This window comes from Mustela lutreola, chromosome 3 (genome assembly GCF_030435805.1).
Source record: "Mustela lutreola isolate mMusLut2 chromosome 3, mMusLut2.pri, whole genome shotgun sequence".
Taxonomy (NCBI): domain Eukaryota; kingdom Metazoa; phylum Chordata; class Mammalia; order Carnivora; family Mustelidae; genus Mustela; species Mustela lutreola.
In genome coordinates this window covers 171,560,506-171,584,497 of record NC_081292.1, presented here as the reverse complement: position 1 = coordinate 171,584,497, position 23,992 = coordinate 171,560,506, and the positions used below count along the sequence as shown (strand labels likewise).

At 40.7% G+C, this 23,992-nt stretch overlaps 1 protein-coding gene across 2 annotated transcripts in view; it reads left to right on the top strand.

Moving 5' to 3' along the window:
* Positions 1-23,992, top strand: part of DIS3L2 (DIS3 like 3'-5' exoribonuclease 2) — a 366,764-nt gene that overhangs the window by 118,392 nt on the left and 224,380 nt on the right. For both annotated transcript variants that reach the window (XM_059167711.1, XM_059167710.1), the window contains exon 6: positions 18,250-18,484. In XM_059167711.1, coding sequence (XP_059023694.1) covers positions 18,250-18,484 — 235 coding nt within the window. The remainder of the gene's footprint in view (positions 1-18,249; positions 18,485-23,992) is intronic.

Genomic DNA, 23,992 nt, shown 5'->3' with positions numbered 1-23,992 from the left:
TGTGTGTAGCATGCTCAATAGTGTTTAGTACTAAAGGAAAATATGGAAGAGAGATCTATGTTTTGGGGATAGGGTTGAGATTTTATTTATTTTATTTTTTAAAGACTTATATATTTCTTTTAGAGAAGAGAGGGCATGAGCGGGAGGGGCCCAGGGACAGGGAGAGAGAACCTCAAGCAGACTACACACTGAGGGCAGGGCTGGATGTGAGGCTCGATCTCATGACTGTGAGACCATGACCTGAGCCAAAACCCAGAGTTGGATGCTTAACCAGCTGTGCCACCCAGGCCCCACTGGGGTTGAGATTTTAAGTAGGGCAACTGAAGAGGACCTTCTGGGGAAGGTGACTTTGGATAAGAATGGGAAGGAGTGAGGGAGCTATGGTTGTGGAGATCTTTGGGAGCAAAAAATATATGTCTTCCATGTTCAAGGATTAGCAAAGAGCTGAAACAGAGAGTAGCTGGGGATGAGATCAGAAGGCTCACGGGGTGGGAGTATGGGTCAGGAGGGCCTGTGCATCAGCCAGGATTTGAGTTTTAGCTCTGATGGCAGTGGGCAGCCTTGGAGGGTTTAGAGCAAAGAATTTGACATGATAGGGCTTACATTTCATAGGCTCACTCTGCTGGGTTGGGAACAGACGGAAGGGTGAGAGTAGAAGCAGGGAGACCCCTTACGAGACTGTTACCTCTACTCAAGTGAGAGGTAGTAGGGCCTGAGCTGGGGGTGGTGGTGGTGATAGCCATGGAGATAGAGTTGATAGGATGAGCGAATGGATGTGTGGTGTGTGTGTGGGGGGGGGGGCGAGGGAGGGAGGAAGGAATTGATTGATTGAAAAAGATAAAGAATTTTTTGCCCGAATAACCAGTAGAATGGAAATAGTTTGTTCTGTACTTGTAAACTAAATAAAAAGGTACTTTGGAATTAACTACCTTAGGCAAACAAAGTTCCCAAAACACCTACGCCTTTAAGAATGTCTGTAATACGTCTTTAAAATGATATGTCCACGGTCATACTTTATAATGAAAGAAGCTTATTGGCAAGCCTTGTCAAGAACTCCCTTTGGAAATATCAATTGCTTTTCTTGGCTCCAGCGTATTTCCTGAACCGTGTATTATACTGTGTCCCAAGCGTGCCATTAAGGGATTTGAAAGTTTGTTAAAACATGTGTGGCAAGTGAGTGCTGTCATTTAAAGTCCAGCCAGAGCAGCCAAAAAATGAAAAGCAGCTCCTAGGTAGACTTCATGAGATGCATTAGCTCTGAATCAGAGGCTCAGGTAGTAGGAAAGGCAGGGCATTATGTCCTTAAACAAAGCTTTCAGCTGACACCGTCCGGTAAGCAGCCCTTAGGGCAGAAAGCGGGTGTAGACATAACTATATGTAAATCTTTTGGAAAAGCTTGTTATACCAAGTTGATAGCAACCCCTGCCCCCGGGGAGTGTAATAGAATTTATTTGCTTGGAACAGAAGTTTCCAGTGCTAATATGGACTTGCTCGTTTTTGTAAGAGGTAACATAGCACTTTTCAAAGATGGCTTTTATGTTTAAGGAAGGGTTTTTCTTTATCAGTAAATGGGAAAACTATGAAATGTTTCATGCTTGGAATTTGGGTAAGCCAGCATGGTGAAAATGCTACTTGGCACTTTTGTTTAGGTTTCCACTGGACTTGTTTCATTAGAGGAATTCTTTCTGTTTCTCCCTAGTTTTGAAATACATCATATTAATTATAAAAGGAAGGGAAAGAGACATCTAATCCATATCAAACTGTTGGTGAAGTGACTAGTTTCTTTTTTTTTTTTTTTTTAAGATTTTATTTATTTATTTGACAGAGACCACAAGTAGGCAGAGAGGCAGAGAGAGAGGGGGAAGCAGGTTCCCTGATGAGCAGAGAGCCTGATGCAGGGCTCCATCCCAGGACCCTGAGATCACGACCTGAGCTGAACGAAGGCAGAGGCTTAACCCACTGAGCCACCCAGGCGCCCCAAGTGACTAGTTTCTTGGTTCTGGTGAGTTTCAATTGCACTTTGCAGATGATGTGGTTGTACCTTTCTGAGGGATGGATTAGTACCTCACAACTCTTAAGCAATTCAGAATTACCCTTGGAGGCTATGCCCAGATCTGGGCTTCCTCTTTATTATCTAGGCATTTGTGCTTTTTCTTGCTTAAGCTATTGTTTTCAAATTGGGGCATGAAGTTTATGGTTATATTGAAACTGGAGTTGTAATTTAGGTACGAAGGTCTAGAATTATTTTAGAAAAGTGCATTTATTTAAATGTCTTCCAGATTTACTCATTTGCTTTTGTATTTTTATTTATTTATTTTATTTTTTCAGTGTTCCAAGGGTCATTGTTTATGCACCACACCCAGTGCTCCATGTGATACATGTTTATATTTGCTTCTTATGGTGATAAGTTTCACCTGTGATAAAGTAACTGATGACTTTGGCCTGGTTTGCAGACAAGTGCGTTCACGGAGGTCGATGCAATATCATGTAGGCAGGCATCCGAATTTAGCTGCCTCTTGCTGCCTTGTAGTTATTTTATTTATTTCTTGTCATTTTTAAAAAAAAAGAATGCTTCTTTTATAATTGATTCAAGTTTTTCTCATTCTCTTTGGAAGAAAAGGAAATGAATATTGAGCATGTTTTAAATGCCAAGTACCGTAGAATCCTCAGGGGAGTATAAGAAATGAATGTGACACGGTTTGCTATCTGATGGAAGTGAGAAATATGCAAACAAATAAATGGAATATAGCCTGATCAAGAAATCTTAGAGTGAAAGAATAGTTAAGGAATAACAGCAGAACAAAGGAAAGAAATAGAACATTTCTTAAGAGAGAGAGATTACTCAGAGAAGCATTCACCCAAGAGTTGGATCTTGAATTTTGAGGGTTTTCTGGCTGGCAAAAGATGTAGAGGCATTTCATGCAATGGATGTTAGTGGTGGGAGCTGTATGTGCAGAAGATGACTCTGAGTCCATTGGCGGGAAATCTTCCAAAGGCGTGTCCAGGTCTAAGGGCACCGGATGTAGAACCCTAGACAGTGTGCCTGTCACAGCTCTGCCATTTAGGAGCTATTTTTTTCTCTTTAAGATGGACATAATTACTCTTCTGTGTATCACTCAGGGTCATTGTGTGGATCAAATTAGTTGATATGCGAAATGCACAGGGAAGGTTGTGCATGAAGAATATGAGGAGTGGTGGGGCGCGTGAGCGGCTTGTGGTTTAAGCATCTGACTCAGCTCAGGTCTTGATCTCAGGGTTGGGAGTTCAAAGTTGATGTTGGGCTCCATGCTGGGCTTGGAACCTTCCTTAAAAAAAGAAAAAAAAGAAAGAGCATGAAGAGTCACAATAAAAGCTTTGGTGTTTAACATATTCATAATTATATTTAAATTCTCCCTGCTTCACTAACTCATGTTTCCTGTTGAGCCCTCTTTAAATGAGTCTTTTTGGGGGCACCTGGGTGGCTCAGTCAGTTAAGCATCTGCCTCAGCTCAGGTCAGGATGCCAGGGTCCTGGGATAGAGTCTCACATCAGGCTCCCCCCTCAGCTTCTTCTTCTGACCCTCTCTTCTGCTTGTCTCTCTCTCTCTCTCTCTCAAAAATAAATAAATTTAAAACAACCTTTAAAAAAATTGATTCTTTTCTCAGGGTTCTGTTCTCGGCTTCTCTTTTCAGTTGACACTTGGCCCTGGGACATCTTTGCTTAATTGTCTTCCCACTGTGTTTAGCTCCCTAAGCTTTCAGTTTCTGCCTCCCAGGACACTATTCCGATCTCCACACCTGCATTTCTGGCCATCACCGGGATGTTCCTTACCACCTTGAACTTTTGCAGTTTGAAGACTAGATTTGTTCTCCCTTAGACAAATATTAAACCCCAGACATCTGTGCAAAGAGTTTTTCATAAATTCTCAATTCCATAATAACCTTATAATGTTGGATACTTGTGTCCTAATTTTAAAGATAATGAAACAGATTCAAAGAGATTAAGTAACTTATCCTAAGTGCCCTCGCTAGTAAGTGGCAGAGTTTTGACGCAAGCTCAGTTGTGTTGACCAGCGTTCCTGCTTTTTACCACTTTTTCCTACTTCCCCACTTCATTAACTTTCTCGTGAAGACCAGACTCATTAAGTTGGCATTCAGGGCCCTTCGAATCTGTCCTTCATCTTTCTTTCTCACTCACTACACTCTTACTCTCACTCTCACTCTTAACATTGTCACCTTTACTTGCCTTTACTAAAGGAGAATTTGCATTTTCTTATCTCCTCTCCTTTGTACAAATATCCTTTCCCAATTTTGTCTTCTCTTTCTTCCTGGGTTTACCTGTCAAAATCCGGAGGGAGGAAGGACAGCATATTGGTGTAAGTCTGCGCAGGAATCGAGTGGATCTGTTTTCTACCTCACTAGACAGTTTACATTCAGACCAGCAGTGCGTTGTTGTACATTCTTGCTCACATTTGGTATTGTCTGGATTTTTAGTTTTTGCCTATCTGTAGGTTTATAGTAATATCTCATAGTTTTAATATGCATTTCTCTGATGACTAAGGAGGCTGAGCACTTTCCTATCTTTATTGGCTATTAGGCTATTTGGTAAAGTGCCTTTAAGCCTTTTACCCATTTCTCTGTTGGATTGTCTATCTCTCACTGAGCTGTGGGAGTTTTTTATGTATTCTGGATATGAACATATCTATGGCTTATCTTTAAAATTTCTTTTAGAGGCACCTGGGTGGCTTAATTGGTTAAGCAACTGCCCTTGGCTCAGGTCAGGATTCCAGAGTCCTGGGAGCCCGAGTCAGGCTCCCTGCTCAGCCAGGAATCTGGTTCTCCCTCTCTCTCTACCCTTCCCCTGCCTGCTAGCAAATAAATAAACAAAGTTGTAAATTCTGCCAGGCATTAAGAGTAGTGTGTTCCTTAGCCATTTTCCACTTACATAGTTTTGTAGGGTCTCTGATTCAGCAAACATTCTTGTCTTTGAAGTAGGAGAATTCTGCAACACATTTTGTCATTTCTTTGCTAGCACAGGGGTTATATTTCTCTTAAAGTACAGAAGTCAAGCTACACGTACCCTCCTTTTCCAAAAGGTGTGTCTCCTTTTCCAAAAGGTATGTCTCCTCTCATGCTCTCTGAACTCAAGATTCTGGGCTTAGGCCTCTACCCTGTTCCTTTCAATGGTAAGCTTCTTATAGCCTCCCTTAATTTCATCATAATAGTTGTCAGGGTTCCTCCCTGATACTGCTGAAAAGGCCAGATTACTGCTCCCCATCCCCCAGAGCATAAGGATTATAGCCTAATGGAGAAAGGGGATCATCTTGTCCTCTCCTTGCACTGCCACACCACTCTGTCGCCCAATTTTACATTCTGAAAGGAGACAATAGGTAGATGACAGACTTATCCTTGGTAAAATTAACTGAAGGGTATATCTGACAAACATTTCTGTGTGTATGTGTATGTGCATTTGTGTTTGGGAGGGAGGAGTTAAGGAAATCAAAATTATTAAGTATTGTAGAGTGCTATTATTTTTTGAGCATTTTTGTACCTTCAAGTAACAATTCATTTCATATTTCTATGCCCCAGTTGATGTCTGCTTATATTTCCTTTGTTTATTTTCATTAGCAAGGTTTATGTGATGTTCATTCTATCCTGCTTCATAGAACAAGACTGAGAGTGACAAAGTTCTGTGTGACCCAGCATTTGCTTCCCTCACTAATCCGTTTCTGTCCTGTCCTCTAGAGACTAGACTAAACCTCCAAGGGACAATAACCCCAGGGGCAGCACGTACTCGGAATAATAGGTGCAGTCAGCTGCCTCACTCTCAGGTCTGTGGAGGAACCCAGAGGAATTTTTAAAGTCCTCAGTTAACAGGTCAGTAATAAATCCTTTTCCTCAGGCCCCCCTCCGTTCACTATGAGCCCAGAGCTCCAAAATACTGACTGACCTGGCCGGGTGGCCTTCAGCACCAGAATCTTGACTGTCCTCTCTTGTGCTTTCTTGTGGAATATTTTCTTTCTGTTTATAGATGTGCATTTTTCTGTGGAGGAAGGGTTTATAGCTTTCCTTGGATTCTCAGAGGTGTCTGCTAAACTTCAGAGTTGAGACCCCCTGAACTGGACTTCTCAACATTTTCAAGGTCAATCCTACAGAAGAAGATCTCTTACTTCACAGAGCTGTGGATAACTGCACTACTGGTTTCTAACCCACATACTCTTGTGTCTGGAAATTATTCTGAACGTTCTTTTGCATATCACTTGTCTTTTATACTATTTTTTTAGCCCATTTATCCACCTATTTATTTATCAAATATGGAGCACCTAGATTGATTATACAAGTTGCATAAGATACAAATGGTGAGTGTGTAGTGTTAACAGACGAGGTAAATCCTGTACGTAGATAACACGAATAATGGTGAAGAAATTGTGAAGTGCTGAGAAGGCATACATATGGGTTGCTTTGGGACATCAGAAGAGGGAGCAGTTACTCTTGTCTGGGGCAGGTAGTGGAGGCTGGGGAGGAACTGGGGAGATTGTGTAATGGACTTTGGGTTATAGAAGATCCAAGCCAACTGGACATGGTCTTGAGAGACAGGTTTCAGACATGTGGAGATGTTGGATGCACTGTGCTGCCTCCGGTTCTTTGTTCACTGAAATGAGATCGAGTATACTGGATGTCAGCTCTGGCCTTGCTCACTTCTTGGAGTCTATAGTTTATCTGAGAAGATAGACCCTGAACAAGTTATTTCCTAATTAATTGCTGTATTCATTTATCTAACATATATTTGAGTGGCTACTAAATGTACTCTTGGAATGTAATGGTGACTAAAATAGCCACCGTGCTTTTGAAACCTACATTCTATTTGGGAGACAGAAAGTACGTAAGTGTGTAATGTATTATTAGATAGGGGTAAGTACAGTGACAAAAAATGAAGCAGGCTAAGAGGATAGAGTAGTGACAGCCAGGTGGGGCTGTTTCAGTTCATGTGATCAGGAAAGGCCTCTCTGAGAAAAGGGTATTTGGGGTGAGACCTGAACAAAATGAAGAGATCTAGCCCTAAGAATAGCCAGGCATAGAGTTTTCCAGATTGAGGGAATACCAGCACAAGAACCTCAGGATGGAAGATTTTAGTATTCTAGAAATAACAAGAAGATTTCTAGATTGGAGGGTAATTTGCAAAGGAAAAAGTTATAGCACATGAGAATGGAACAATAATATGAGCCTGATTTGACAAGGCCTTGTGGGTGGTGATGGAATGGTGTTGGGAAGCCGCTGAGAGAATGACATGATCTGATTTATATTTAAAAGATCATTCTAGCTGCTTTGGTCCAAAATGGAAATCAGGAGATGGGTTACCTCAGCAAGGAGATAGAGGTTGGTTGTGCAGTATTACTGCAAATGGTAAGAAGAAATATTTAAAGGAAGGGCCAGTGGGCTCTTCTGATGGATTGGATGTGGGGCATGAGAAGATGCCGCCATAGTTTGGTGCCATCTGCTGAGAAAGCGGGTGCTGGGAGAGGAGTGGGTTCTAGGGGGGAGCAACAGTGCTCTTGTTCGAGGTGCCAACTGACATCCAAAGGAAGATGTAAAGTAGGCAGTTGGATAGGAGTCTGGCATTCAGGGGAATGGTTGATGCTAGGCATTTAATTTTGAGAGTTAATAGGTTACAGAGAGATTTAAAGCCCTGAGACAGGATGAAGTCACCTGGTGAGTGAGTGTAAATGGGTCCTCTCCCTGGTGTTATTTAACATGCTCCTATGATCCTGTTTCAGATCAGATTCAAGTTCAGTTTGGGGGAAAGTACTTCATGGATGTTGTTATGGACTTACTATTATCGTCCATCAGGAAGCACTATGTTTCTTTCTCTTCTTAAGTATTACCACTCTGATCCATTTATTATAAAATTCCATCCCCATCAAGTTATGAATTAGCTGGCTTTAGCAACCATTAATGATCATTTCCTGAATCCATTATTTCCATAGAGATGGCAAACTGGTGATACCAAAAGTCTTTCCTTTTTTCTCAATTAGCTAAAACTCTTCAGTAAAGAAGATCTTTACCTCCTCAACTATGTGGTTAACCTGAGGTATGGTTGGTACAGGAAAGGTAGGATAAATGCTTGGAATTTTCTAAGGTTGACCAGAGAGAGCTTTTTCACGGCGATTCTGGAGTTTTTTTCAATAAGACCCTAGAAGCCTTTGATATCTTCCGTGTTTTCCTGGTATGACACGACATTCCAGGTTTGTCTTACCTGTTCCTGCTCCAGACTTGAATTAGCCATTTCTCTAAGGGTCCTACAACCCTCAGTCTTAACCAGTGTGTGGTATGGAGTAGTTGTAAAATGACTTTTGTATCCCATGGTCTTATGGTGATCCTTTTTTCTCAGAATATATTTCTGTTTTTGTGTGTACTGGTGTAACAAAATAGAATGAATGTACTTTTAAAATGCAACGTATTTATATGTGTGTGTGTGTGTGTGTGTGTGTGTATATTTTTTTTAGAGAGGGTACGGGGAAGGGCAGAAGGAAAGGGAGAGATAGAATCTTAGAATTGTGGAGCTTGATACGGGGTTTCATCCCATGATGTGAGCTGACATCAGGAGTCCAATGCTTTACTGACAGAGCCACCCAGGCACTCCAATTTATATGTGAATTACACAGTTTTAAATGACTTGATTTATTCGTTAAGTCCTGCTTCCTTACATTTTTAAATTTTGTAACTCAAAAGGTGAATTTAGTGCCAAAAATATGAAATTTTTTAATGATTTTATTTATTTATTTGACAGAGAGAGATCATAAGTAGGCAGAGAGGCAGGCAGAGAAAGGGGGGAAGCAGGCTCCCTGCTGAGCAGAGAGCCCAATGTGGGGCTTGATCCCAGGACACTGAGACCATGACCTGAGCCAAAGGCAGAGGCTTAACCCACTGAGCCACCCATGTGCCTCGAATAATACTAATTCTTGAATATAATTAATCTAAACCATGGAGATTATCATGAATTCAGAACTGGGATGGTTTTAAAGATTTTATTTATTTATTTGTCAGAGAAGGAGAGAGAGAGCGAGCACACTCTGTCTAGAGTGGCAGGCAGAGGCAGAGGGAGAAGCAGGCTTCCTGCCGAGCAAGAAGCCCAATGTGGGCCTCGATCCCAGGACACTGGGATCATGACCTGAGTAGAAGGCAGCTGCTTAACCAACTGAGCCACCCAGGCATCCCAGAACTGGGGTGGTTTTAAAATGTGCTATATAGTTAGGCTTGGTGTACTCTGGTTATTGCTGTCCCCTGCTCTCCTCTTCCTTTTGACTTTTATTTGAACTTTTAATCTGTGAGCCATAGCATAATTCTTACTAAGTAGCAGAATCATGGTGATTACAGAATTCTTGTTATATCTTACACACACATATATACAGGCATATGGAGAAAGACTACTTCCCTGTAGGGTAGTTTGACAATGTCAGAATTCTGGTTTCCCCTTGTACGATTTTCTCCATGGCCTATAGGAACCAAATCTTTTGTGAAATTATTAATGGGAGAAATAAACACATAATGGAAACTAAAAGCATGGACCCTTTGCGTAACATCTTTCCGGAAGACTGCTTGTTACCTGTGAGTGTAACTCTAGCACACTAGGCATTCTCCTTCAGCCCCAGTCCCACCTCTTCTCTCTGCAAGAAGTTGTGTGTGGGGGGAGGAGTCAAGATGGCGGAGAAGTAGCAAGCTGAGACTGCTTCAGCTAGCCGGAGATCAGCTAGATAGCTTATCTAAAGATTGCAAACACCTGAAAATCCATCGGCAGATTGAAGAGAAGAAGAACAGCAATTCTGGAAACAGAAAAACAACCACTTTCTGAAAGGTAGGACCGGCGGAGAAGTGAATCCAAAGCGACGGGAAGATAGACCCCGGGGGGAGGGGCCGGCTCCCGGCAAGCGGCGGAGCAACCGCGCACAAAATCAGGACTTTTAAAAGTCTGTTCCGCTGAGGGACATCGCTCCAGAGGCTAAACCGGGGCGAAGCCCACGCGGGGTCAGCGTGGCCTCAGGTCCCGCAGGGTCACAGAAGGATCGGGGGTGTCTGAGTGTCGCAGAGCTTGCGGGTATTGGAACGGGAAAGCCGGCTACAGAGACAGAGCCGACAGTAAGCTCGCAGCTCCGTGTTACCTTGAACCGGTCGCAGGCTCGGTGAGCTCGGAGCGCGGCCGGAGGTCAGGCAGACGGGAGTAACTGGGCGCTGTTCTCTGAGGGCGCACTGAGGAGTGGGGCCCTGGGCTCTCGGCTCCTCCGGGCCGGAGACCAGGAGGCCGCCATTTGTATTCCCGTCCTCTGGAACTCTACGGAAAGCGCTCAGGGAACAAAAGCTCCTGAAAGCAAACCCGAGCGGATTACTCACCCCGGCCCCGGGTAAGGGCGGTGTAATTCCGCCTGGGGCAAAGACACTTGAGAATCACTACAACAGGCCCCTCCCCCAGAAGATCAACAAGAAATCCAGCCGAGACCAAGTTCACCTACCAAGGAGTGCGGTTTCAATACCAAGGAGAGCAGCAGAATTCCAGAGGAGGAGAAAGCCAAGCACGGAACTCATGGCTTTTTTCCTGTGATTTTTTTTAGTCTTGCAGTTAATTTAATTTTTTCTTTTTCCTTTTTCATTTTTTTTTTTTTTCTCGCCTTCGGGTAAAATTTTTTTTTTTTTAACTGTTACCTTTTTCTTTTTTAACGATTTTTTACTAGTTTATCTAATATATATATATATATTTTTTTTTTACATTTTTCTTAGGTGTTTTCTTTTTTTAAAAAAATTCTTTTCTTTTCTTTTCTTTTTTTTCTTTTTTTTTTTTTTTCTTTTTTCTTTCTTCCTTTTTGAACCTCTTTTTATCCCCTTTCTCCCCACTCACGCTCTGGGATCTCTTCTAATTTGGCTAAAGCATATTTTCCTGGGGTTGTTGCCACCCTTTTAGTATTTTACTTGCCCCTTCATTTACTCTTATCTGGACAAAATGACAAGACGTAAAAATTCACCACAAAAAAAAGAACAAGAGGCAGTACCGAAGGCTAGGGACCTAATCAATACAGACATCGGTAATATGTCAGATCTAGAGTTCAGAATGACAATTCTCAAGGTTCTAGCCGGGCTCGAAAAAGGCATGGAAGATATTAGAGAAACCCTCTCGAGAGATATAAAAGCCCTTTCTGGAGAAATAAAAGAACTAAAATCTAACCAAGTTGAAATCAAAAAAGCTATTAATGAGGTGCAATCAAAAATGGAGGCTCTCACTGCTAGGATAAATGAGGCAGAAGAAAGAATTAGTGATATAGAAGACCAAATGACAGAGAATAAAGAAGCTGATCAAAAGAGGGACAAACAGCTACTGGACCACGAGGGGAGAATTCGAGAAATAAGTGACACCATAAGACGAAACAACATTAGAATAATTGGGATTCCAGAAGAAGAAGAAAGTGAGAGGGGAGCAGAAGGTATACTGGAGAGAATTATTGGGGAGAATTTCCCCAATATGGCAAAGGGAACGAGCATCAAAATTCAGGAGGTTCAGAGAATGCCCCTCAAAATCAATAAGAATAGGCCCACACCCCGTCACCTAATAGTAAAATTTACAAGTCTCAATGACAAAGAGAAAATCCTGAAAGCAGCCCGGGAAAAGAAGTCTGTAACATACAATGGTAAAAATATTAGATTGGCAGCTGACTTATCCACAGAGACCTGGCAGGCCAGAAAGAGCTGGCATGATATTTTCAGAGCACTAAACGAGAAAAACATGCAGCCAAGAATACTATATCCAGCTAGGCTATCATTGAAAATAGAAGGAGAGATTAAAAGCTTCCAGGACAAACAACAACTGAAAGAATTTGCAAATACCAAACCAGCTCTACAGGAAATATTGAAAGGGGTCCTCTAAGCAAAGAGAGAGCCTACAAGTGGTAGATCAGAAAGGAACAGAGACCATATACAGTAACAGTCACCTTACAGGCAATACAATGGCACTAAATTCATATCTCTCAATAGTTACCCTGAATGTGAATGGGCTAAATGCCCCTGTCAAAAGACACAGGGTATCAGAATGGATAAAAAAACAAAACCCATCTATATGTTGCCTCCAAGAAACACATTTTAAGCCCGAAGACACCTCCAGATTTAAAGTGAGAGGGTGGAAAAGAATTTACCATGCTAATGGACATCAGAAGAAAGCAGGAGTGGCAATCCTTATATCAGATCAATTAGATTTTAAGCCAAAGACTATAATAAGAGATGAGGAAGGACACTATATCATACTCAAAGGGTCTGTCCAACAAGAAGATCTAACAATTTTAAATATCTATGCCCCCAACGTGGGAGCAGCCAACTATATAAACCAATTAATAACAAAATCAAAGAAACACATCAACAATAATACAATAATAGTAGGGGACTTTAACACTCCCCTCACTGAAATGGACAGGTCATCCAAGCAAAAGATCAGCAAGGAAATAAAGGCCTTAAACGACACACTGGACCAGATGGACATCACAGATATATTCAGAACATTTCATCCCAAAGCAACAGAATACACATTCTTCTCTAGTGCACATGGAACATTCTCCAGAATAGATCACATCCTCGGTCCTAAATCAGGACTCAACCGGTATCAAAAGATTGGGATCATTCCCTGCATATTTTCAGACCACAATGCTCTAAAGCTAGAACTCAACCACAAAAGGAAGTTTGGAAAGAACCCAAATACATGGAGACTAAACAGTATCCTTCTAAAGAATGAATGGGTCAACCGGGAAATTAAAGAAGAATTGAAAAAAATCATGGAAACAAATGATAATGAAAATACAACGGTTCAAAATCTGTGGGACACAACAAAGGCAGTCTTGAGAGGAAAATATATAGCGGTACAAGCCTTTCTCAAGAAACAAGAAAGGTCTCAGGTACACAACCTAACCCTACACCTAAAGGAGCTGGAGAAAGAACAAGAAAGAAACCCTAAGCCCAGCAGGAGAAGAGAAATCATAAAGATCAGAGCAGAAATCAATGAAATAGAAACCAAAAAAACAATAGAACAAATCAACGAAACTAGGAGCTGGTTCTTTGAAAGAATTAATAAAATTGATAAACCCCTGGCCCGACTTATCAAAAAGAAAAGAGAAAGGACCCAAATAAATAAAATCATGAATGAAAGAGGAGAGATCACAACTAACACCAAAGAAATACAAACTATTATAAGAACATACTATGAGCAACTCTACGGCAATAAATTTGACAATCTGGAAGAAATGGATGCATTCCTAGAAACATATAAACTACCACAACTGAACCATGAAGAAATAGAAAGCCTGAACAGACCCATAACCAGTAAGGAGATTGAAACAGTCATTAAAAATCTCCAAACAAACAAAAGCCCAGGGCCAGACGGCTTCCCGGGGGAATTCTACCAAACATTTAAAGAAGAACTAATTCCTATTCTCCTGAAACTGTTCCAAAAAATAGAAATGGAAGGAAAACTTCCAAACTCATTTTATGAGGCCAGCATCACCTTGATCCCAAAACCAGACAAGGATCCCACCAAAAAAGAGAGCTATAGACCGATATCCTTGATGAACACAGATGCGAAAATACTCAACAAAATACTAGCCAATAGGATTCAACAGTACATTAAAAGGATTATTCACCACGACCAAGTGGGATTTATTCCAGGGCTGCAAGGTTGGTTCAACATCCGCAAATCAGTCAATGTGATACAACACATCAATAAAAGTAAGAACAAGAACCATATGATACTCTCAATAGATGCTGAAAAAGCATTTGACAAAGTACAACATCCCTTCCTGATCAAAACTCTTCAAAGTGTAGGGATAGAGGGCACATACCTCAATATCATCAAAGCCATCTATGAAAAACCCACCGCAAATATCATTCTCAATGGAGAAAAACTGAAAGCTTTTCCGCTAAGGTCAGGAACACGGCAGGGATGTCCATTATCACCACTGCTATTCAACATCGTACTAGAGGTCCTAGCCTCAGCAATCAGACAACAAAAGGAAATTAAAGGCATCCAAATCGGCAAAGAAGAAGTCAAATTATCACTCTTCGCAGATGATATGATACTATATGTGGAAAACCCAAAAGACTCCACTCCAAAACTGCTAGAACTTATACAGGAATTCAATAAAGTGTCAGGATATAAAATCAATGCACAGAAATCAGTTGCATTTCTCTACACCAACAGCAAGACAGAAGAAAGAGATATTAAGGAGTCAATCCCATTTACAATTGCATCCAAAACCATAAGATACCTAGGAATAAACCTAACCAAAGAGACACAGAATCTATACTCAGAAAACTATAAAGTACTCATGAAAGAAATTGAGGAAGACACAAAGAAATGGAAAAATGTTCCATGCTCCTGGATTGGAAGAATAAATATTGTGAAAATGTCTATGCTACCTAAAGCAATCTACACATTTAATGCAATTCCTATCAAAGTACCATCCATCTTTTTCAAAGAAATGGAACAAATAATTCTAAAATTTATATGGAACCAGAAAAGACCTCGAATAGCCAAAGGGATATTGAAAAAGAAAGCCAATGTTGGTGGCATCACAATTCCGGACTTCAAGCTCTATTACAAAGCTGTCATCATCAAGACAGCATGGTACTGGCACAAAAACAGACACATAGATCAATGGAACAGAATAGAGAGCCCAGAAATAGACCCTCAACTCTATGGTCAACTAATCTTCGACAAAGCAGGAAAGAATGTCCAATGGAAAAAAGACAGCCTTTTCAATAAATGGTGCTGGGAAAATTGGAGAGCCACATGCAGAAAAATGAAATTGGACCATTTCCTTACACCACACACAAAAATAGACTCAAAATGGATGAAGGACCTCAATGTACGAAAGGAATCCATCAAAATCCTTGAGGAGAACACGGGCAGCAACCTCTTCGACCTCTGCCGCAGCAACATCTTCCTAGGAACAACGCAAAAGGCAAGGGAAGCAAGGGAAAAAATGAACTACTGGGATTTCATCAAGATCAAAAGCTTTTGCACAGCAAAGGAAACAGTTAACAAAATCAAAAGACAACTGACAGAATGGGAGAAGATATTTGCAAACGACATATCAGATAAAGGACTAGTGTCCAGAATCTATAAAGAACTTAGCAAACTCAACACCCAAAGAACAAATAATCCAATCAAGAAATGGGCAGAAGACATGAACAGACATTTCTGCAAAGAAGACATCCAGATGGCGAACAGACACATGAAAAAGTGCTCCATATCACTCGGCATCAGGGAAATACAAATCAAAACCACAATGAGATATCACCTCACACCAGTCAGAATGGCTAAAATCAACAAGTCAGGAAATGACAGATGCTGGCGAGGATGCGGAGAAAGGGGAACCCTCCTACACTGTTGGTGGGAATGCAAGCTGGTGCAGCCACTCTGGAAAACAGCATGGAGGTTCCTCAAAATGTTGAAAATAGAACTGCCCTATGACCCAGCAATTGCACTATTGGGTATTTACCCTAAAGATACAAATGTAGTGATCCAAAGGGACACATGCACCCGAATGTTTATAGCAGCAATGTCCACAATAGCCAAACTATGGAAAGAACCTAGATGTCCATCAACAGATGAATGGATCAAGAAGATGTGGTATATATACACAATGGAATACTATGCAGCCATCAAAAGAAATGAAATCTTGCCATTTGCAACAACGTGGATGGAACTAGAGCGTATCATGCTTAGCGAAATAAGTCAAGCAGAGAAAGACAACTATCATATGATCTCCCTGATATGAGGAAGTGGTGATGCAACATGGAGGCTTAAATGGGTAGAAGAATAAATGAAACAAGATGGGATTGGGAGGGAGACAAACCATAAGTGACTCTTAATCTCACAAAACAAACTGAGGGTTGCCGGGGGGAGGGGGTTGGGGAGAAGGGGGTGGGATTATGGACATTGGGGAGGGTATGTGATTTGGTGAGTGCTGTGAAGTGTGTAAACCTGGTGATTCACAGACCTGGGGATAAAAATATATGTTTATAAAAAATATATGTTTATAAAAAATAAAAAATTAAAAAAAAAATAAAATAAAAAAAAGAAAATGAAAAAAAAAAAAAAAAAAAAAAGAAGTTGTGTGTGGGAATGACATAGAAAAAACAAAAGCAGTGATCCTGTCATAGCCACCATGCTTTAGACACAGAGGGTGCACGTATACCTCCTGCCTGTGCTTTGGGCTATTTTAAAAAAAAGATTATATATATATATATATATATATATATATATATATATATATATATATATTTAAAAGATTTTATTTATTTATTTGGCACACAGAGAGAAATCACAAGTAGGCAGAGAGGCAGGCAGAGAGAGAGGGGGAAGCAGGCTCCCAGCTGAGCAGAGAGCTGGATATGGGGCTCGATCCCAGGACCCTGAGATCATGACCTGAGCTGAAGGCAGAGGCTTAATCCACTGAGCCACCCAGGCACCCAAAGATTTTATGTATTTATTTGAGAGAGAGCACAAGGTGGGGAAGGGACAAGCAGACTCTCCACTGAGTGAGATGCCTGATACCAGCCTCAATCCCAGGAACCTGAGATCAAGACCTGAGCCAGAGTCAGATGCTTAACTGGCTGAGCCATCCGGTGCCCCATGCTTTGGGCTATTCTGACAATGCCCAAGGTGTGTGTTTGTTCTTCAGGGTCAGGGATGGTCGGGACAGATGAATTTGCCAGGCACATTTAAAGACATTGACTAGGTTTACTGATTTGAGTGATGTCAAATTCTTTTTCTTTCCTAACTTGTCATTGAATTCTCTATTTTTGAATTATCTCCTTTGGGTCAGGCATGATAACTGACTTTTGTGACAAGGCAGAAATGCACAGAGGAGAGCTGGGTTTTATGATTGTATTATAATTTAAAGACCAACTGTGGCTTTCCTCTTCCCTGAGGGAATCTTTTTGGAGATTTCTGGCCTAGCCAGTTGAATTTTTTTTCTTTTACTGTCAAAGAAAAGTAACCTTCAAACTTCTTATAATGAAAGAGTGATCAGATGAATGAATAGATGTGACAAGAGTCAAAACATGGCAAGAGTTGAAAGAAAATTTCATTATATATATTAAGAAATTGGGAATCAAGTTTCCAAAAAATGTTATTAAAAGGCACAATTTTACTCCGAAAAATTAACTACTGTCTACAAGTTTTTCTGTTTCCGCATGAAGTCACTTTTTTAAAAACTCGGTAATATATTTTTAGAATCTTTAGAATGCCTATTTTACTTTGATTTTCTGGGTGAGTATAATATTCATTGTCTGGGGATGGTTATGTTAATTGAAATCTGTGGAGTGAAAATGTCTTGGGAAAGATTTCTTTCAGTAATTTTTTCTGCCTTGTGTAAGATAAAGATCCCTTATTAAAGGATCTTTGTGTAGTCTGATTCGAATGGTAATCTGGCTTGTTGAAGCCGGGCATCTATCTTGAAACTTAAAGGTTAAACTCAGAAAAATGTTAGACCTCTCAAAATTAAACCCATAGAGAAACTGCTAGAGAAATCCATAGAAATCAAATGCCATAGAAATCAGAGTACGGACATATGACTTATGTGACAAACTCACTAAGTGGGTTAGTATCTAGACTCTTCTCATATTTACTTTACTCTTTTTTTAATTGAAAATATTTGTCATATTATTTAATGCTTCATTCTTAGTGTTCATATAAATATCCATCAGTTGTGTGCTTTCTATACTGATTTCAAGCCTCAAAATGGAGAATTAAGGGCTTCTGTTTTTTATGAGAACATTTAAAAACGCTTATTTACATTTAATTTTGTTTTTTCCATTTCATCATTCTCTGTGGTTTCACATGGAGTGCAGTAACATACTCTGCTGAGTTTTATCCCCTCTGAACATACTGATCCATGTGATGTACCCTTATGAAGCAGCTTAGTACTTGTGGTATTCAGGGCCTCTGGGTGAGAGCGGATAAACAGGTAGGTACATCAGAAAAATGGGGAGTAGAGATGGCATTCATCTTGGGCATATTGAGGAGCTGACAGCCACTCTGGCAGTACTGGATTGGTCGTCTCCATAAGGTTGTCTGTGCAGCTGGAAAATGAATATTATTTTTCAAACTACCTTGTGAGTGACCATTGCTGTGAAGCTTCTGAATGTGCATTTTTCCCTTAGGAAAGAAAAACGAGAAGAGAAAAATCTGCTATTTCCCATTCCCTCCAGTGATTTAGCAGAACTTTTCTATTTTCTTCAGGTAATTAAACCAGAGAGCAATGACAAAGAAACAGAAGGTGCCTATGAATTAGATCTCCCCGAGGAGCTCTGTGGAAGCCATCTCCTGCAGCAGCCCGTGAAAGGCTATAATGATAGTCCTGATGTCATTATAGAGGCTCAGTTTGAAGACAGCGACCCAGAAGATGGACATGGCAGCACACAGAATGTTCTAGTTGATGGTGTCAAGAAACCCTCAGTTTGTGTTCATGACAAAGGTGAGTGCTGGGTTGCTGTCTGACATTTTTACTAACCTGATTAAGGATTGGGATTCTTTTTGGGCTACAGACTTAATCACACAGTGCTGTTGGGACCTTCCCAACCTCTAACCAGTGGCAGCTGTTAGGAAGGGGGGATCTTTGACCCTTTCTGGCTGCTGGCTCTCAGGAGGGGTGGGAGATGCTGCTGGTGGCTCCTGGGGCCAGTAGGTGCTCTTTGTCCTTCCCTAATAGATCTTGAGTTGTGTTGATAGCTGACCTTGACATTTCCTGTGATGAGCGCAATCCACCCCTGTAGCTGACAGGAACAGAATTAAGCTGATCTTTCAAATCCAAAAAAGCTCTTCACTTTACCCTGGATTTTGCTTTAATTCAGTACATTTTAAAAGTATTTTCCATCATAGGTGGCGGGAATGGATCACCTTAAATTTGACAAGTAGATTATCTTTACAATGTGTTTCGATTTTAAACCTTGAAAAAAGGCCAGTCTTACTGTCTCTGATCAGATCTAAGCTATGTGTCCTCTGGATGCAGAAGAAAACAGGTACAAACACATGGGCAATGAGCTACGACCAAGGGCCCTAGCTGACCACGCACGGGAAAACCAAAGTAGCAGTAAAAATTGGAATATTTTAATGTACAGATTGCTAAGAAGTTTTAAGTGCAGGGAGTATATTTTCCAGCCAAATAGAGTTTTATCTATACTCTGACATGGAAATGATTGACCTAGGTTGGCTGGCTAGATTATGAGCTTTTTCAATCAGGAAGAGGTTTCTGATACTATCCCCTTGAAAGACTAGAAGAAATGCCAGAAGATGACTAAAAGAGGTTGTCCTGTGGACACACTGTGATAGGGACGGGTGGGCATGCCTCACTGACATCCTGAAGTAAGCTGGAGGTGATTTCAGCAAGTGACTGCATATGGATCCCTCTGTTTCTTCACTGCTGATGAGGTAGTGACCTGGGGTGCTGAGCATCTTCTGAAAACATGGGTCACTTTTTGGTGCCAAGTACTCCTCATTCAGAAGGAATTTCCAACTGTGAAATTCTTTTCGAATGAAGAGACTACTGCTTCAGTCAGTGGTCCTCCAGGTACGCTGACCTGAGGCACTCAGGTTCCTTTTGTTTTGTGGCCTGCTTAACTAGTGATTTCACTGTTCCAGGCTCGGCCAATATCAGTTGAATGTTATTCCTTGAAATTTCATTCCTCTCTTGTTTTCTCTTTCTTCTTTTAAAAGCAGTGGGATATGTGACCCTCTTCTGAGAGTGTGTTTATATTATCATGGCGTCACTATTGTGAATCATGTCTTCTCTGTGAGAAGAGAGGGAAAGAACCAGGACCCTATGTAGACAGATCCTCTTCAACAAGATCTTGCAGGACAAAGGGAGGGAGATCTCACAGAACAAAACCAGGCAAAGGAGCACTTTAAAACTTACTTAGTATTTGGCCCAAAACTGCTTCATGGAAACCTAGCTCTGGTGTTCGGACTTAACGGACTTCAGGAACTTCTGTTCCCCTGGGCTCCCAAACCGAAGGGATTAGATTCCCTGATTTCTTGTTAGTGGTTGGTACCAACACAAGGGCAAGAAAATATTGATGGATGGGAGGGATGACAGAATTGATACTAGAGTGGATATTGATAATCTGCTTTGCTCTTTGCTTTTTGGGAAATTTTGATGCCAGACCTGCTCTTGGTTTGTTCTCTGTTGTAATTCCCCTCCTTCTCTCTTACAAGTGAATATCATCGAATCCCTTGCATGTCCGCTGTATGCGTGTTTTTTTCTTACTCTTTTTATGGTCTCCCTATTTTACTGTTGTTTATATTCCTTCCTTACTAGGCCTGACTGAGGGAACAGCCTTAGTCCTTTCCTCAGTTTGCGGTACAAATTTCTCTTTCCTGCTAGCCTCTAAATAGAGAGTTTGTGAAACCACATGGCTGTTTCTCATTTCTTGCCCTCTTGATATTTAGGAAAATGGCAATTTGTTCTTTTAAAAACTATGGTGTTTTTAGGATATTTCAACCACTTCTCTTCTCTGGATGATACAAAATCTGGTTACAGTTAGGATGTTGGTACTTTTTGCACCATTTAAGGTTTTGAAATTTGTTATTGAAACAAACCATAACCTTAAGAACATCATAAACTTTTCCTAAGACTTCTAGAAAGGTTCTTTGCTTTGTGTCGTATTTGCAAATAGTTATTAATCCTAGTGGTGTTCCAGTAGGATTTCACACTGGTGTTCCAATGAGTGTTTTTATTTATTTTTGTTTCAATATCATGTTTTACCTAAAGCAAACCTTACTTTTTGCATGTGTACGCATTATGTATCTCTCTTTGCCCAGGAAACATTCCTGTTTATCCCATAACTATGTTTCTCTGGTAAGTGAACAGGTAACCGAGGGTCTGCAACCAGTACCTGTTGTTACGTTAAGAGAAAAGTTTCTCTGGGCACCTGAGGCCTAGCCAGTAGTTTCTTCTAGGAAGACAGCCTGGATCTGTGCCATCCTCAGCCCCTGAGAGAGAGTGGGCCCAAGACCCAGGTCCCTTTCGCAGGCCCAGCCCCGCAGGTTCCTGAGGCCGAGCTTTTGCCATAGTCCAGGCCAGCAGTGCTGTTGTCAACACAGAAGCCTTCCATCTGGGTAGAGATTGGGGACGGCCCAAATCAGTTTTTTTGGTGTCAGAAAATTTGGTTATTGGTTACCTGGTTAACAAACGCTCCAGAGGATGAAAATCATGATGGTGACATGGTACTGAATGTGGCTCTCCTCTTTCATCATCAGGAAATTTAGGAGCATTTTTTGGCCTCTGAATCTTGGGGATCAAGACCTCCTGAGGTTGTGATGTACATTTCCTGTTCTCTGTCCTAGCTAGGTCTGCCAGAGATCTTGTTCAGTTTTTGGATCTGGAGACAAGCTTCCACTAGGACCCTGATGACAATGGAGTCCGGGACCCTTTCACTTTCCCTTCTGTCTCCTGGCCGCCTCTGGCTCTTCTCTGAAGGAAGAATCTGTGTGAAATCTAACTGCTTCTTCTGAGGCCTACCTGGGTCAGCTCCAGGATGAGGATGAGACTTTTTCTCTCACTTAAGGTTATCTCCTTCCGTGACGGTCCTGCTCAGTGTCCGTGTTTATGTTCTCTTCCCTTGGATGAAAATTGACTGCATTTCCCTTTGGCTAAGAAAAGCAGACCCATATGATTTTTCTCTTGTGATACTTCTAGGCTACTTAAATCCCAAGAACACTTTCTCCTGACCATTGTTTCTTAGAGCTCAATTTCTTCTGTTTCCAGATTCTGAAATCAAATTTTCCCTAAATGGTGATTAGTACAAGAAGAGAGTTATGTTTGCTTCAGAAATTATATTAAACATTAAATATTGTTTAATATTTAATTGATAGGAATTTCCTATCAACCACAGTTTTTGGAAAAATGTTTTGAAATGTCATTTAAAAAAAAGTAAAGCCACTCACTTCCCACCCCGGAATCCCATCATTTATAAAGCAACACGCTCAAATGTCAATGACTGTAAAGTTGGGAAACCTGAAAACACATCAACGAATGAATTCAGGTTCCAGCAGAACATGGTGCTTTATAGCTTCTGGCTTATTTTTCATAGTTCCCGATATTTTCAGAAAAATTAAAATAAATTTGGTCCCTCAAAAAAAGAAAAGGTAAAGCCATGTCCAGACCTTTGTGAGTAGGGGGCAGTGGAATTTTTATTTCCATGTCCTTTTAGACTGAGTGGCCAATGCAGTCACATCAGGTGTGATTCAGGTAGAGGTATTTGGTCAGGACTTATGGTGTCTAAGGCCCAGAGCCTGTGCTAGACTGGCCATTTCTCCCTGTGAAATCCCCCAAAGAAATACATGCACAAAGGACAAAGCAAGGCAGAGGAACAGTTCTTTATTGACTGAGGCTTTGACCTAAGCCAGAATGATGACGTCAGTTCAGCTTCCACTAGGAAGCCTGAGGCTTCTTACATCTTCTCATTCTTGCCAACAGCTAGAATAATCTAGCTTTCTCATTTTTGTATTCTAGTTTAAGTTCTGTAAATTGCCTTTTCATAGCATTTTCCCATTGTTCTATCAGGGTTACTGTTCTCAGGTTTGTAGGAATTTCTTATCTATTCTCTATAATAATCCCATTTCCATTTTTGGAATTAGAAATCTCTTCTCCCATTCTGGCAGTTAGTCATTTTCACATTACCATTGTCTGCGGTGTCTTTTATTGAACAAAAGCCCTTAGTTTTTTAATGTGATAAAAATTAGTCATATACTTTACGGGTTTTTAAGTTTTTCTCTATTCTTAGTTCAAATACGTATTCTCCCATGTAACCTTTTGTTAATGCTACAGTTTTGCCTTTTGCTTAACCTTACAGTGCGTATTCTTTTTTGATTGAGATTATTATCTGGTTTCTCTCTAAATCTATTTCTGATGTTGAACCATCCTAAAAATTTAAGGGTAGCCTCAAAAAAAGAGTTATTTATTTATTTTGGGAGAGCGAGAGAGTGCACAGTGGAAGGAAGGACAGAAGGAAAATTTACTGACCATGGAGCTGGATGTCATGATCTGAGCTGAAATCAAGAGTTGGGTGCTTTACTGACTGCTTCACCCAGGTGCCCCAACAATTGGGGAAATTTAAATTTGGACTATATATTAGATGACATTTTGGAATTACTGTTAATTTTCTTATATGTAATAATGGTATTGAAGATATATAAGAGAATATCCTTGTTCTTAGGGAATTATTAACCAAAGTGCTTGGGGTGAAGTATCTTGATGTCTTTAACTTACTCTTATATGGGTTAGAAAAGCAAAAGAAAACTGTGTGTGTGCACATGTGTGCATCCCATGGGGGAGAAAGCTGATATAATAAGAGAAAGCAGATATAATAAAATGTTAACACCTAGTAACTTAACAGTTACTTAACTTAACTTAACATTTGTAATATCACTCTTTCAACTTCTTAGTAGACTTAAAAAACCAGTCAGCAAAACAAAGAGGCAACCCATGGAATGGGAGAAGATATTTGCAAATGACAGTACAGACAAAAAAGGTTGTTATCCAGGATCTATAAAGAACTTCTCAAACTCAACACACATAAAACAGATAATCATATCAAAAAATGGGCAGAAGATAGGAACAGACACTTCTCCAATGAAGACATACAAATGGCTATCAGACACATGAAAAAATGTTCATCATCACTAGCCCTCAGGGAGATTCAAATTAAAACCACATTGAGATGCCACCCTACACCAGTTAGAATGGCCAAAATTAGCAAGGCAGGAAACAACATGTGTTGGAGAGGATGTGGAGAAAGGGGAACCCTCTTACACTGTTGGTGGGAATGCAAGTTGGTGCAGCCACTTTGGAAAACAGTGTGGAGATTCCTCAAGAAATTAAAAATAGATCTTCCCTATGGCCCTGCTATTGCACTACTGGGTATTTACCCCAAAGATACAGATGTAGTGAAAAGAAGGGCCATCTTTACCCCCACTGTTTATAGCA